Below are 14940 nucleotides of genomic sequence, written 5' to 3' on the forward strand. Positions count from 1 at the left end.
CTAGGCCCCACCGCTCGGCCCATTCATTCGAGGCCACGCCTCTGCCTCCAGGCCTCCCACCTCCCTGGCTTCTTTCCCCCTCGTAGCCGCTCAGGTCCTCTGTAAGGCTTCCTCCTCAAACCCCAACATCCCACTGAGAAACTGGAGGCTGTCGTCACGGGTGTTTTATTGCACTGAACCCAGTACAATTCTTCCGCCTTTGTGGCTAGCACACTAGGTGTCTCCGGGGCCCCATCACACAACAAATTCAACCAGGGTCAAGGCTTGAGGGAGGTCCAGCCTCGGCCTGAGGTGCGTCGTCAGCTTTGGTTCCTAGAGTCCCAGTCCTCTCGCTAGCGGGGAAGAAGAGGAGGCCTTCTCAGTTGTCCAAGTTCATGAGTAGAGCGGTGCCCCTCTTGATCCAATGGTCAGACGTCATGGTGCCACACCGGAGGTCGATCCCGATGACAAAGGAGGCTCTGTCTGCGTTGCCTGCCCGGATGGTATAGTAGTAGCAAGGACAGGAGTACATGCCTGAGGGAAAAGACAAGGAATCAGACCCCAGAGCCTCTGGGAAAACAGGGCAGGAGCCTGGGTGCAGGAGGGTTGCAGCAGAGGATGGGGTAGGCTACAAACTAGGGATGGGGTAGGCAGGTCTGAGGGAGTGCCCCACCCTTGGCGCTCTTCTTTCTACTCTCCGTAGGCCGGAAGTGGATCGTGGGCATGAGGCAGACCAGCTGCATGGGCTCTGCCTCCACCAAGCAGGAGCTCTTCCGGTCCCAGCCGGCACCCTCCAGGTACAGGCCTCGAACCCAGACACCATCCTGGGGAGACATGGGGACAGGTTATAGGAAGTCGAAACCACTGATTGCCAGCACCCCTGACCTGCCACCTCTCTCCTCCCTACTCAACCAATTGTCTCCCACCTTTGCTCCCAGCACCCTCCTCCACCCTTCCCGCCTTTGCTCAGAGCCCCCAGCTCATCTGGCGCCCACCTTGGGTGGATACACTAGGTTGCTGTCATCCACAGTGGAAACGATAAACTCCCAAGAGAGGCAGTCCACTGAGATCTGGGATTGAAGGTGAGAATCAGGGAGGACCCCCGAAAAGTAGAGTAACCACATCCCCAGCATCCAATCCCTGTAACACTTCCCACGTGGCTCACGTTGTTTTGGCGAGCTGAAGACTGCAGTACAGCCGTGAGGAAGCCAGTGGGGAAGGTGAAGCCAGACAGCCAGAAGATCACAGGAGGCCGGGCACGACTAGCCCACAGCTCAAACTGTTCCACGCGCAGGGCCAAGTCCCGGGTCCATGCAGCCAGTGGCTTCTGTGAGGGATATGCCTGGAGGAGGCAAGAGCATGTGTTCATTCATTCACTTACTCATGCATTCAGGTCCTATTTTAAGCATTTGGAGCAGATGTGAGAAGAAAGTGTGATGCCAGCCCCTGCTCCCCAGCTGAAGTTGGGTAAAGCACTCCAAAAGCCAACCCCCAGAAAAGAAGCATAAAATGACAACTATTACCAACAATAGCAACAGCAATAGTAACCAGTCACCATTAATGAAGCACCTACTAAGTGCTAGGCACAGTACTGGGAATCCTTGAAACATCCTTGGAGAAGTTAATAACTTGCCCTGAGTAAGATTCTAAGTTAGTATCTCATGCCAAGTCAGTCAGAGAATGGCAGATTTCAATGGGAACTCCTGGCTCCAAAGCCCAGGCTTATTGCGTTTTGCTCTATGCCTACCAAGAACCAGGAGGTGAGGGCACAGGGAGGAGAGGAGAGCTCAGTGTTGGAGTAGGATCAACAGTGGTGTGATCTTGCCTTTCCCCAGAGTGGAGGGACGTGGGCATCAAAGATACAATTGAAAATCTCTTCCAGGCTTGTAGACATGACGATGAGACCCTGAATGCCCCTTTCCAGGTCCGTCAGCGAGAACCTGGGCAGACAGGGTGGAGGGTTAAAGATGGGATGGGCCTGTAAGACTCCTCCTAGGCAGGAGGCGAAGGCTTTCCTTCTCCCCGCCTCCCCACAGTCTCAGAGCCCCTCTCCATCTCACAGCATGGTCTCCATAAGCTTGTTGTATCTCTGGATCTCCTGCAGAAGGACTACATTGAGAGGGGAGGGGTCCAGAGCCAGCAGTTTCCGGGTCCCCTCATAGTCGATCATTTCAGGGATCTTCTGTTTCACATCAGCGGCCAACTCAAGGACCTGGTGAGGCAGGAGCTCTGAGCGCAGCCCTCTCTCTGATGGCGTTCCCTCCCCAGGTGTCTGTCTGTTCTTACCTTCTCTTCTCGGCTCTGGCCTCCAACCCTGGAGGGTGTAATCTGGGGTTGCAGGGAAAGCAGAGTCTCAAAAAGAGTCCGCGCCTCAGTGATCTGGGAGGCCACGTCTGCATTGGGGTGCTGGCCAAAGGCCTCAGGGGGGTCCATGCCAGGCAACATGCTGATGTACTCCTTGTAAGAGGCCAGGCTCCCATCTTTGGGGATGAAATACGTCTCCAATACTGACAACCTGGAGAGCCACAGCATAATTATCCCGTTGTGAGGACTCCGGGGTTTCAGTGCCAGGCCAGGGTCCCAGTCCCTACGAATGTCCCATTTGCCCAACTCTGTTCTTGCTCTTCCTCCCAATCCTCCACACTCTGCCTTCTTCCAATCTCATATTCTCTCCTCAAACACTCCCCCCACCCTCTGCCACCTGGTGTCTCCGTGTCGGCTGGCCCCCCCGTTCAGTGCCCCCTCCCCCTCACCGGTAGAAAGGGATTGATAGAGACTGTTCACAGAAATAGTCATTGATGTAGGTGGTGAGCAGGCGCCGGTCCCAGTCATCCGTGACGTGCCCACCGTAGTTGATGCCGGCAATGAGGTACTTGAGCGCATCCCAGGGTGTCTCCTCATACTCATCCAGATAGAGGCTCAGCAAGTTCTCTGACACCTGTGCGTGGTCCCAGCCCAAACCCACACACAGTTACTGTAGGAACTCTTCCAGTGGGGCTCCTTTTTTTTTTTTTTTTTTAATTTTCCAATGGAGCTTTAACACAGACCTTTTGTAAGTGGATTTTCCTGCAGGGGAGCCATGAGGCCAAAAGGGTAGGAAGATAGGGCTGGGATAAGGGACCCCTGGTTAGAACAAACCTCAAAGTCAGAGTCATTGAAGCCATAGATAATGTTCCAGCCCAGCTGCAGGAACTTTTTGCGTTCGAGTAACACAGAGTGGAAGAAGCAGAGTGCAAACAGCAGCTTCTTATACTTGGCAGGTTTGGAGCAGCGGGAAAACTGTGGTTCTGTCATCAGCTGGTAAAGACGGGTCATGTTGGCCTTTAGGCCCTGGGGACAATGAAGCACAGAGAAGGGACGACATCATCGAGCTCAGCTCTGCCACCAGCACCACCGTGTACAGCTGGGGAGGTGCTCGCTGCACAAGGGCCCTGCCTGAAGGGCTGAGTGGAGGCTGAAATCTAGTCCTTGATCTGCATGCCAACCTGTGCACTCAGTCACAGGGCTGGTGCCTCTCTCTGATTCACATGAGGCACTGTATGGGCTAGTGGCAGCCCTACCTTCTTGTTCCCTCACTTTTGAACCTCTCAGGCCAGTGTTCTCAATGATGGATCGGCCCACTCAATTTGGAAGTACCAGAAAATAGGAACAAAGACCAAGATACACATACAACTTTTAGTGAACAAAAATGTACACTATATTATGTGCAAAGATTCAGTGCAGATTAAAAGGGCCGTAGTATATCATCAAGGAGGAACATTCTATGTGCTTGGATTTATCAGGCTTCATGAATAAGCTGGGATTTGAGCTAAGTCTTACAAATGGGAAGGATATGGCTAGGCTGAGAGCCCTGTTTTCCAGGAGATGGAAAGAACTGAAGGGAAGCCCTTGCTGGTTTGGCTCAGTGACTAGAGCAGCGTCAGCCTTTGAACTGAAGGGTCCCAGGTTCAATTCCGGTCAAGGGCACATGCCCGGGTTGCAGGCTTGATCCCTTCATCCCTAGTGTGTGTGTGGGGGGTGTGCAGAAGGCAGCCAATCAATGAGTCTCTCTCATCATTGATGTTTCTATCTCTCTCTCCCTCTCCCTTCCCTCTGAAATCAATTTTTTTTTAAAAAAAAGCACCCCTTAAAAAAGAAAGAACTGAAGGGAAAAGGCACAAAGGGGAGAATAAGTGAGAAAATGAGTCTAACTGAAGTCAAGTGTAAGTGCTCAGGTCGGGTAAGAAGGGCCATTAACAGATGGAGGTACAATAAGAATGACAGTTTGAGCCACTTGGACTTGATTCAGTGGGTGTCATGGAGACATTTGCTATCTTGAGTAGAACATTGATATGTTGAAACAGTGTCTTAAGAAGACTCTATGATGGACAGAATGGAGGAGTGAAAACTGAAGTAAGAATATTGGAAGTAAGAACAAAATATGATTTTTAAGTGCCATTTATAATAACAAAATATGTAAAGTATGAATAAAACTAATAAAAATGTACACATATTTATAGACAAAATTATAAAACTTATTGAACTAAAGAGTAAATGGAGAGACATAGTATTCCCATGGATTGGGAGGCTCAATATCCTACAGATGTCAATTTCTTCCAAATTGGTCAATAGGATTTTTTTTTTTTTGTGGAATTTAACAAGCTAATTCCAAAATTTATGTTGGAGAGTAGCATAAAGAAAAATAAGGTAAGGAGACTTGCCTTACCAGCTACCAAGAATTATTATAGAGCTATATGGTAAGTAAGACAGTGAATAGTGATCCTAATATAAACAGCTTGATCATGTAACAAAATTAAGGACCCAGAAAAATATATATATACAGAGAAACATGACCTAAGGCTGAGCAGACACATTGCAGATCAGAAGGGTAATTGTGGGCTATTCAATAATAGTACTGGGAGAATTGGTTATCCATGTGGAAAAATATTAGACCTTTACCTTATTCCACACTCACAAAATAGATTTGAAGTGACTGAAAACCTATATGAAAAAGTCAAATTATAAAATTATTTTCAAGACAAGTATAAGAGAGTGCCTTTATAACCTTGGAGTAAGCAAAGATTTCTTGAACAAGACATAGGTGCACAGCCCTGCCAGTGTGGCCCAGTGGTTGAGCATGGTCAGGGCACATGCCTGGGTTGCAGGCTCAGTGCCCATCTTTCTCATTATTGATGTCTCTCTCTCCTCCCTCCTTCATCTCTGAAGTCAGTAAGAATATATTTTAAAAAATAATTTCCAAATAAAACATTTAAAAATACTGGTTTGGCTCAGTGGATAGAGCAGCGTCGGCCTGCAGACTGAAGGGTCTCAGGTTTGATTTCGGTCAAGGGCACATGCCTGGGTTGCAGGCTCAATCCCCAGTAGGGGGCATGCAGGAGGCAGCCATTCAATGATTCTCTCTCATCATTGATGTTTCTATCTCTCTCTCCCTCTCCCTTCCTCTCTAAATTCAATTTAAAAAATATTTTTAAAAAACCAAAAATACTGGCTTCTTTGTCAGCTTCCAAAAGAAATCCAGTTGCACCAAGTAAACCCTGAGTGTCCTGCCTCTGCTGAAGACTTGGTAGATCAGTTTGAAGACCGCAGGGAGGGCCTGCCTTTCACAGAAAGACTCCTGGGCAAAGCCAGATGGACACTCTCCCCTCTGAGCCACTACACAGGCCATGTTAATACGGGTTTTTATCTTGACCAAAATCAATGAAAAGCTACTAAAATAGTTTAAGCAGGGGGTAAATGGGTGGGATGTAGCAATGTGATCAGATTTTTTCAATTAAAAAATGAAATATTGCCATTTGAGACTATGGACTAACCGTGAGAGTATTATGCTAAGTGAAATCAATCAGACAGAAAAGGACAAGAACTATAGTATTCCACTCGTGTGTCAGATATAGAACAAAAAGTAACAGACAAAACAAAAATACATCAGATACAGACAACATGGTCAGATTTTAAAGGATCATTATGATTGCATTCAATGGTGACCTTGTAATATCGGAGATAAAAGTTTCAATAGAATTGGAGAGAAGGAAGGAGAAAAGGGCTGGGAGCCCAGCAAATGTGACATTAGGGAGAGAATGTATGGAAATCTTGGGAGACAGGAAGGTCCTGTGGACTATTTATTTACTCTTCAGTGCCTCGTTTTCCTATCTGTAAAATGGGTTAATAGCACTTACCTGATAGGGTGTGTGTGTGTTTAATGAATTAATAAATGTACATCAATTAGAACAATGCCTGGCACATAATAACAATAAAAAAATCAGATATTACTATTATGTTCTAAGAGTTTAGCACAAAATTTTTTACAGGACAGTAAAATCAAAATGTGTTGTTGTTAAGGGTAAGTAAGCCCCCTCTCCGATGCTAGCAGAAGGAAAGGCAGACCAGATGGAGTAGCTGATGCTGGCTTTCTGCAGCCGCCCATACCTTTGGAGGTTCTGTGGTCATCTTGATGCTGGCCTGTAAGATTGAGATAGGGAACTCGGGGTGGGGACTGGAGCTGAGCCAGAGGCGGAAGGAAGGGTGAGGATCCTCCACCTGCAGTCGTTCTATCAGTTTGTCCAGATTAGGCATCCACGACAGTGACAGGTGGCAGTTGGCCAGGAACACCCAGTGTCCTGCAGGGAGACACCAGATTCAGTGGGACCCACTGCCTAAGCCCCATCTGTCCCCACACTGTCCATCTCATTGTATGTGTGTGGGAGGGGGTGTCAACATGCTCAGGTCTGCCACTCCGGGGACCTTCTGGAAAAGTGGGAGCTGTGGTTATGGTAGCGTGATCGAGGCTGGAGGCTCTGGTTGAGTGGGACCAGGGCCAAGGACGGGGGGAGAACAAGAATGCACTGACCCTGATACATGCCCTCCCGGAGGAGCCGAGCAGCAATGGGGGCCTGGCCCTGGCCCAGGGACAGGGAGTGGAAACGCTGCGCCATGCCCGTGTGCTCCGCCAGCTGGAGCAGGGCACTGGTGGGGTCCACACCAGGGGACAGGATGAACACCAGTGGGGTTCGTGGGGTTGAATCTTCCATCACCTGCCAGGAGCACAGGGCATGGCCTCAGCAGAAGGCCATGCGATGTGAGTGGGAGAACGAGATGGAAGGAATGCAGGTGGCAGACTGGAGCGGGGACAGGGAGGACCCGGGATGAGGTGGGCGATGTGGGCAAGGACACCAAGCCACTGACCAACTTCATGTTTAGCACAGGCGGTTCAACGAAGCGGGAGCCGAGGTTGGAGACAATGAAAGAGGTAACACAGAACGCCACGCGGTCCTGGCGAAGGGAGCGAACAATCAGCATCCGCTGCATTTCGTTGCAGGCGTTGTCCCACTCACCTGGGGAGGAGGTGAGTTGTTGCAGGGAGAGGCTGGGAGAGCAGGGAATCCGAACAAAGAGGCACCTGCAGGGAATGCTCTGCCAGGAGGCAGCTGGCTGAGGGGAGCTTGAGAGAAGGGCTAGAGAATAAGGGGAAGGGCACACACAGGGGCTGAATGGAGGGAAGGAGAAAATCAGGAGGGGGGAGGCCCAAAGGCGGGGCACCTGGCAGCACGGCCTTCTCGGGGGTGGAGTTGGTGTACCACTGGTGCCAGTCACGAGGATACTGTTCGAAGGAGTTCATGAGCCCGTGGAAGTTGGTGAGTTTGTCTAGCTCCGTGATGTTATCCCAGTAGGCATCTGCGAGCCAGCTAGTACATGGGTTATCCATTTGGCCCTCCCGATCCAGAACCTGGGGGGAGGAGACAGGAGAAAGGATTGACCAGGAGCACCTCCCCAAAAGAGTTACCTTTTTTTTTAAAAAAAAAAATGGACAAAGATGAGTCTTGCATGAAACAGAATGAAAAAATGAATACAGGAATCCAAGATGGATTGGAATCCACCTCTATTAGGGGAATAAATATGGGGGTTTAAGTCTCTCAGACACTGTGCAGGGATCACGGTTCAAATTTAGGGAGCTTGCGCCCTCTGGTGGTTGCCTCTCACTTCGTGTTACCAACTGGTAGCCTCACCCTCTGCAGAAGCTCAAACTGTTAGTTCATTCATTTGTTCGCTCTCTTTAACAAATATTTCTTATTCACCAACTGTAAGTTTTCTAAGCACGTGGGATACATCACTGGACAAAAAGGACAAATATCTCTGCCCATAAGGAGGTTTTCTTCCAATGTGGGAGGGCAGATAATGAACCAAAACATAAGTAGATTATCTAGTATAGCAAAGATTTTCCCGGTGCCGTGTAAACAGAGACCAAGCTGAGGAAGGTGAGGAGGATGAAGTCCTGGGGGTCAGTCTGAAGCATTAACTGAGAAAGTCAGGGAGGTCTTCACAAGGTGCGCTTTGAATCAAATATTGGAGACGGTGAGAAAGAGGGCAAGAAGGTATGTACACCTGAGGGTGTAGTTTTCTGGAACAGGAACGGCCAGTGCAAAAGGCCCTAAGTGGGACACACTGGTCACAGACAGCAAGGAGGCCTGTGCGGCTGGAGTGGGTGGTTTGAGGAGCTGGACGGTGGGAGATGACATCCGTAATGAGCATCCGTTTTAAAAGAATCTCTCTTGTCTCTATGCTGAGAGACCAGGGGTGGGGGAGTGTTGGAAGATTATTGCTAAAATCCAGATGAGAGGCAAAGTAAAGGTGTCAAGACAAATGAAACTGCTGTCCAGAGGATGAGGGACTGACTAGCCCAGGGAAACGTGGTATCGGTGTCTGTCAGTTTCAGGGCCCAGTTAAGGTTCGTGTGGGTGTTTCTCTTCAGCCAGGTTCAGCTGCATGGGCCACACGGGGACAGTGGAGCTGGATCTAACCAGAGTGGCAGTTTTGCCAAGTAAATGCAACACAGGGGCCAGGGTGGGGGAGGGGGGGAGGTGCTTGCAAGGAAAACTGTGTCATGGTGACCATGCTGCAGGCTGGGGAAGGAGTGGCTTGAGAGGCAATGGAAGAGTTGCAAGATCATACCAACCAGTGGGTCACAGGTAAGAGGGGCCCCCAAGTCCCACCTGTAATGTGAGAAGGGGGCGCACTGCAAGCCGCTGCCATAGCCCGAAGGAGCTTGCCATGCCCCTGCTCCTGGCAGCTCTCGGCTCCCTCGCTGGAGCCTTACCCTCTGGGCCTGGAGGCTTCTTCAGACTTGCCACCATCCCCAACCTTGACCGCTCCGCACTCGGATGTGCCCTCTACCCAACTCACCACACCGCCACGCAGAAAGAAGTTGTACTCATCCATGTTGAGCTTGCCAGAAGTTTCCAGGATTTTGGCACACATCTGGAAACTGAATAGTAGCTTGTGGCGCTCAAAAAGGGTGCGGCAGGTGTACCTGGGAGGAGGGGACAGGGAGGGTGGGAGGAGGACACTCAATATAAACACCTACTGAGCGAACATCATACAATCAGAGTCTTACTCAGAAGGACCCTCATCAGCATCTAATTCAAACCTCCTATAAACAGCCAAGCACTCAGGGACCTAGAGAGAGAGAGCACATGATTTTTCCCAGAGTTCACTGGTAAAAACAATCATTTGTTTCTATTAAAAAACACCCAACATTGCCCTGGCAGGTGTGCGCAGTGGTTAGTGTCGGCTGGCGGACTGAAGGGTCTTGAGTTCGATTCCCTGACAAGGGCACATACCTGGGTTGTGGGTTAGATCCCCACCTCAGTTGGAATGCGTTTGGAAGGCAACCAACCGATGTGTCTCTCTCATTTCAATGTTTCCCTCTCTCCCTCTCCCTTCCTCAGTCCCTTCCACTTTCTCTAAAAAGTCAATGGCAAAAATATCTTTGGGTGAAGATTAAACACACACACACACACACACACACACACACACCCCAAACATTGACTGGACCCTTCCTATGTGCCAAGCACTCTTCCAGGTCCTGAAGACACAAATATGAATGTGCCAGAGTGTCTGTCCTGGAGGAAATCAGGTGGTGTGAAAAGGGCAGGTGGATGAGAGAGGCCACTGATCGTGCAAGGATGTGATGGGTTCTATACTGGGTGACAGTGCCATTAAGAGGTCACAGGATAGGGGCACCCACCATGCCTGGTGGACACAGGGGAAGTATCTTGGGGAAGTTGCCCTGAGGTGATGCAGAAGAGGAAGAGAAGGGAGGACTCCAGGGAGAGCTCAGAGTAGAAGCAAATGTAGACCAGGGGGTTGGGGGAAGCAGGCATGGAAGGCAGTCAGCACTGCTCAGGCATCCAGTGGAAGGTGGGGAAGGGTGAAGCTGAGCAGGCGGGTGGAGGACAGGTCACAAAAGGCTCCACCCGTTTCAGCCGGGAGTGGCATGGTCAGATTTGTGTTTGGAAGGCTCTCACGGATGCTACAAGAGGACAGATCGGAGAGAGACAGTTAGATGCAGGATGCCCTGTTAGGAGATGGTTGTGCAATTCAGAAAGAAAGAACATGAAGGTCTGAACTAAAGTACAGGTGTAGCCATGGGGAGAACTGGGAGGGAACAGTTTGCAGAAGGATTCACGAGCAAAACCTAGTGACTGATCTGAGAGGAGAAGAGTCAAGAAGGATGTTCACTCTTCCACTTTCTGGGTGGGGTGACTGGGAAGTGAATGCTGATGCCAGTTAGGGGTGAGGGCCTTGGAAAGGGTAGATGATGAGTTTGACCTGAAACAAGCTGAACTTGAGGGGTCTGTGGGGTGTCTATGCAGAGAAGTCAAGTACCTTGTTACTCAGTGTGACCCATAGACCAGGAGCATTAGACATACAGGACCCCAACTTACTAAATCTTAATCTGTATTTAACAAGATTCCCTGTGCTCTATAAGCACGTTACTATTGGAGAAGTGCTGGTATAGTAGACAGTTGTACACACAAGTCCAACACTCAAGGGAGAGCTAACGTTATAACACTGAGCAGTCAGCCCACAGGTGATGGTTGGACCATGACAGTGGATAAGCTACCCAGGAAGGAGTATGGGGAGGAGAGCAGGGGACCAATATGATGGCCTGAGAAAGCACCAGGGCAGAACTAGCAGGAAGGGTAGGTGTTCGAGTCAGTCACTTGGCCTCCTGCCTAGGGCATGTAGGGAGGAGCCTCAGACCTGTAGACAGCGTAGGTGTGGTATTCATTCAGGTAGTCAATGCGGTCCTCCAGCTTGTTGCTGCGATGGCTCTTATCAATGCTGAGGATAAAGAGGCTGATGTAGGCATCCAGCGAGAATTGGTACATGGGGTCGATGCGGCCCATGTCGTTGAGCACGAAGAACAGGACTGATGCCCGCTGGGCACATGGACGGTAAGCCTGCAGAGGAGGCAGAGTCAGGGGCCACAAAGGGACATGGCAGGTGGCAGGAGCTCAGGGATGGAAGGTTCCTCAGGCCAAGATTATGAGAATTGCATCTTGACGGCTGGTGGGGGCTGGGCTGGAGGGCACAGGGGCTCACCTCACGGGCCAAGTCAATGTTGATCTCCGTGGTTTCACTGGTCTCCAGCTGCTCAGTCACCTCCGTGGCCGTTAACTTGGAGGTCTGCAGGGTGTTCACCAGCTGTACATCATCTAGCAGGGAGCCTGTGGCCTCATTCAGCAGCCTGGAGGGAAGCCCAGAGGCACATGGATGGAGCGGGCAGGGACTCCATCAGCCCCCTGCGTGCTAGTTGTGCCAGTGAGTGGACCAGTGGAGGGTGGAGGCAAGGTCTCACCGAAGGATCTCATCCTCCAGCTCCTTGAGCTTTTTCTTGCCAGCAGCGATGTTGATGACTAGCGAATCCTTTTGCTCCTCCAACTCAGGACGCTCCTTCCGGACCACAATGCCCAGTAGTTGGGCCTCCAGGCCCTGGAAGCACACCAGGACTCAGGGTGAGAATGTCACTCCAGTGACCTTCACCTTTTACACCCCTTTACACCTCCGAGCCCCTTAGACCTGCCCAACACAATCTTAGCCTTTTTCTCGATCCCGCCGGACTCTACAGCCCTGCCTGCTTCCCCCTAGTTCAATCTAAGCATCAGCCCGCCTACCTGTTCTTTGACTGCAAAGTTGACAATGGTGGTCTTGGCTGATGTCTCTGGGCTGTAGTGGGGGTTGGAGAGCTTGGTGGTGATGTAGAAACGAAAATTGGGATTGTATTCTACCTCCTTATCTCCAATTCGAATCAGCAGCCGACCACCTGTACCCACAAGAGGGTCAAGGGCAAGGACTCCATGTGACCAGGTGTGGGCTGACCCATTCTTTCCCCTACCAGCATCCAGTGGCAGTGACTCAGCCTGTCCTAATGGCCCCAGCCCAGGGCTGTCTGAATAGAGGGACAGATACTAGTAAATAAAGGACACAGCCAAAGAGCCAGCCTGTTCCTCCCCAGTGTCCCACTTGGCTGGTCCTTGGGATCTGTCCCACAGTCCAACCACACAGTAAGTCTGGGCCCTGACCAATTCGAGCTACAGATTTGTTGAGCACGGTGTTGAGTGTGGGGTCCAGATATTCCTGCACATTCTGGAGCAGCACTGGGTATCCAAACTGGATGGCGTTTTCTAGGACTCGAAGGTAATCAGTCATCTGCAGGTCAATGATCTGAAGGCCCTAGAGAGCAAGAAAAAAGATGGAAGAAACACTGAGGGATTCATAGGGAAAAAACGGCCCAAGGGTAGGACTCAGGAAGAGACAGGCATGGGAAGAGCTCCTAAGGCAGCCGTTCTCAACCTGTGGGTCGCCAACCTGTGGGTCGTGACCCCTTTGGGGGTCGAACGACCCTTTCACAGGGGCGCCTAAGACCATCGGAAAACACATATAAAATTACATATTGTTTTTGTGATTAATCACTATGCTTTCATTATGTTCAATTTGTAACAATGAAAATACATCCTGCATATCAGATATTTACATGACGATTCATAACAGTAGCAAAATTACAGTTATGAAGTAGCAACGAAAATAATTTTATGGTTGGGGGCCACCACAACATGAGGAACTGTATTAAAGGTTGAGAACCACCGTCCTAAGGGGATACAACCAACCCCCCAGCCTTATACCTGGTTTCCTTCCATGTTCTTGATCCACTTCAAGGCCTGGGCCTGAGGATCAATCATCAGTGCCCACCTGAAGGAGGAAGCATCCGTCAGAAGACAGGCTCTGCGCTTACTCCTCCTCATGCTCCCGGCAGCATCCTTACCTGTTGCCACGGGTGACGATGATGCCATTCTCAGTGGAGAAGGCATCTGAGGGCAACCCTTGGATGTTCCAGTCCCGAACTTTGGTAGGATTGGACAGGAAGTCATCAAAGGTGAAGCGAGGTGAGCAAGGAACCTGAAGCTCCCAAATCTGTGTAGGGAAGAGCCCCAAATTTCAGTGTGGAGATCTGAGCTCAGCAACCCTGCCCTTTTCTGATATCTCTTATTACTCCCAAAGGCCCTGGTCTCAGAGCCCACGACCTCGCTCATCATGCCTGAGTCTCACCTTCCTGATCCAGATCTGGTTGACAATCTCATCCCGGTAGTTGGTCAGGAAGGGTCCCATGTAGGACAGGAATGCAGCTGCCAGGAGACAGTCACCCACCAAGTAGCCCAGGTCCTCTTCCAAGCCCTGGAGGACAGGAGGGGAGGAGTGAGCCTGTCAGAGCCCCCACCACTGGGAGAGACGGGAATGCTTTGAAGGCACTCTCCTCTGAGCACTATCTGGATTAAAGAGATTATTTTCCTCTCCTAAACCTTTGTGCCCTGAGAGCCCTAACCTGGTTCTGATTACTTTTCAGTTCCCCGTCTTTGACAGCAATTCTGTTTACATTCTGGTGATAAGGCCTAACTCTCTCATGACACCAGGAGCTCACTGGAGGTAGAGAGACAAGATGCGCCCTGTTTCTCTCCAGCCAATGTGCTGTAAAAGGGTCCCGGTGTGTGCTTTGTAGCTCTGCCTAAACATAGCAGCAGATCCCTAATGGTACCAAAAATCTCTCCTCTCACTGTTCTCACCAAATGTGAGGAAAGGGAGGGGGAGAACTCCCATGCCCTATTTTTGGATGTCCCTATACCCAGCTGTCCCTGTTTTCCCTGACTGTCCCTTAACCTAAAGGGGATGGGAGCTCGTGGAACTAGTTGGCAGGGAGGAAGGAGAGCCAGGTGGTACATTTGATCTCACCTTTACTGTCTCTTCCCATCGGGCCTTCTCCCCAGCCAACCCAGACACCAACATCCCAGCTCGCTCCAGCTTCATCTCCATCTCCTTAGACTTCATGCGAAGGTCCTCTTTTTGTGCCAGCTTCTCATCGTACTGTTTCTTCAGCATATCCAGTTTCTCAGCCACCTGGGAGTAATTAGAGATAGGAATCAAACACAGGGCTTGGGGCCAGATCGTTCTGGATTCAAATCACCAATCTGCTATTTTGTGGCTGCATGATCTTGAGTAAATTGGTCTCTTCAAGTCTTGGTTTTCTCCTGTGCAAAATAAGAATTATAACACCTACCCTATAGGGTTGTTGTCAGGAGAGAAAAAAGACAAAATATGTGTGATGAGTTTTCTTTTCCTCCCCTCCACCACTCTCTCCTTGAGCCCAGAAATTACTTAGTAATGAAACTCAAAGCTGGGTAGGAGACAGACCTCTTGTAGCATAAGAAATGACACAGATATGCTGGCAAGAGAGGATCGGAGCGCACAAAAATGATTGCCACTCCATCCCAGGAGCCATACCCAAGACGTGATCTTGAGAGAAAAAGAAAAAGCTAGAAACGAGCTCAGGAATTGTTGGAGAGAAAAAGGAGTCCACTCAAGGACAAGACCCAGGTCCCAGGTCCCACGCCAGAGACAGGGACCTGGGAAGAGCTTTACCTGCGAGAGAAGCCTCCCTCAATTCATCACCACCCCCTGGGCTCTCCTGAGGTTGAAATACATCATTAAATCTGAAGTAGAGGACTGATCCAGCCTTTTCTAGGGCCTGGTATTCGCCTGACAGGCGAATAATAATTGTGTGTTTTTTGTTTGTTTGTTTTAAAAATATTATTGACTTCAGAGAGGAAGGGAGAGAGAGTTAGAAACATCAAT

General features: G+C 50.1%; 1 protein-coding gene across 2 annotated transcripts in view; it reads right to left on the reverse strand.

Moving 5' to 3' along the window:
- Positions 1 to 149: 149 nt before the first annotated feature.
- The window catches only part of DNAH2 (dynein axonemal heavy chain 2), a 109258-nt gene continuing 94467 nt past the window's right edge, over positions 150 to 14940 (reverse strand). For both annotated transcript variants that reach the window (XM_070393625.1, XM_070393624.1), the window contains 23 exons: positions 14041 to 14205; positions 13363 to 13488; positions 13079 to 13227; positions 12939 to 13005; positions 12339 to 12489; positions 11931 to 12079; positions 11615 to 11748; positions 11359 to 11503; positions 11017 to 11216; positions 9154 to 9280; positions 7513 to 7699; positions 7159 to 7307; positions 6824 to 7007; positions 6403 to 6593; positions 3118 to 3309; positions 2733 to 2917; positions 2266 to 2494; positions 2040 to 2191; positions 1805 to 1919; positions 1145 to 1321; positions 975 to 1049; positions 653 to 803; positions 150 to 513 (listed from right to left, as the gene is read on the reverse strand). In XM_070393625.1, the coding sequence (XP_070249726.1) occupies positions 359 to 513; positions 653 to 803; positions 975 to 1049; positions 1145 to 1321; positions 1805 to 1919; positions 2040 to 2191; positions 2266 to 2494; positions 2733 to 2917; positions 3118 to 3309; positions 6403 to 6593; positions 6824 to 7007; positions 7159 to 7307; positions 7513 to 7699; positions 9154 to 9280; positions 11017 to 11216; positions 11359 to 11503; positions 11615 to 11748; positions 11931 to 12079; positions 12339 to 12489; positions 12939 to 13005; positions 13079 to 13227; positions 13363 to 13488; positions 14041 to 14205 (3555 nt within the window). In that variant the 3' untranslated portion in view covers positions 150 to 358. The remainder of the gene's footprint in view (positions 514 to 652; positions 804 to 974; positions 1050 to 1144; positions 1322 to 1804; positions 1920 to 2039; positions 2192 to 2265; positions 2495 to 2732; positions 2918 to 3117; positions 3310 to 6402; positions 6594 to 6823; positions 7008 to 7158; positions 7308 to 7512; positions 7700 to 9153; positions 9281 to 11016; positions 11217 to 11358; positions 11504 to 11614; positions 11749 to 11930; positions 12080 to 12338; positions 12490 to 12938; positions 13006 to 13078; positions 13228 to 13362; positions 13489 to 14040; positions 14206 to 14940) is intronic.

The sequence above is a fragment of the Myotis yumanensis genome, unplaced genomic scaffold (assembly GCF_028538775.1).
Source record: "Myotis yumanensis isolate MYYU_CA2020_CCGP unplaced genomic scaffold, mMyoYum1.0.hap1 SCAF_16, whole genome shotgun sequence".
Classification (NCBI taxonomy): domain Eukaryota; kingdom Metazoa; phylum Chordata; class Mammalia; order Chiroptera; family Vespertilionidae; genus Myotis; species Myotis yumanensis.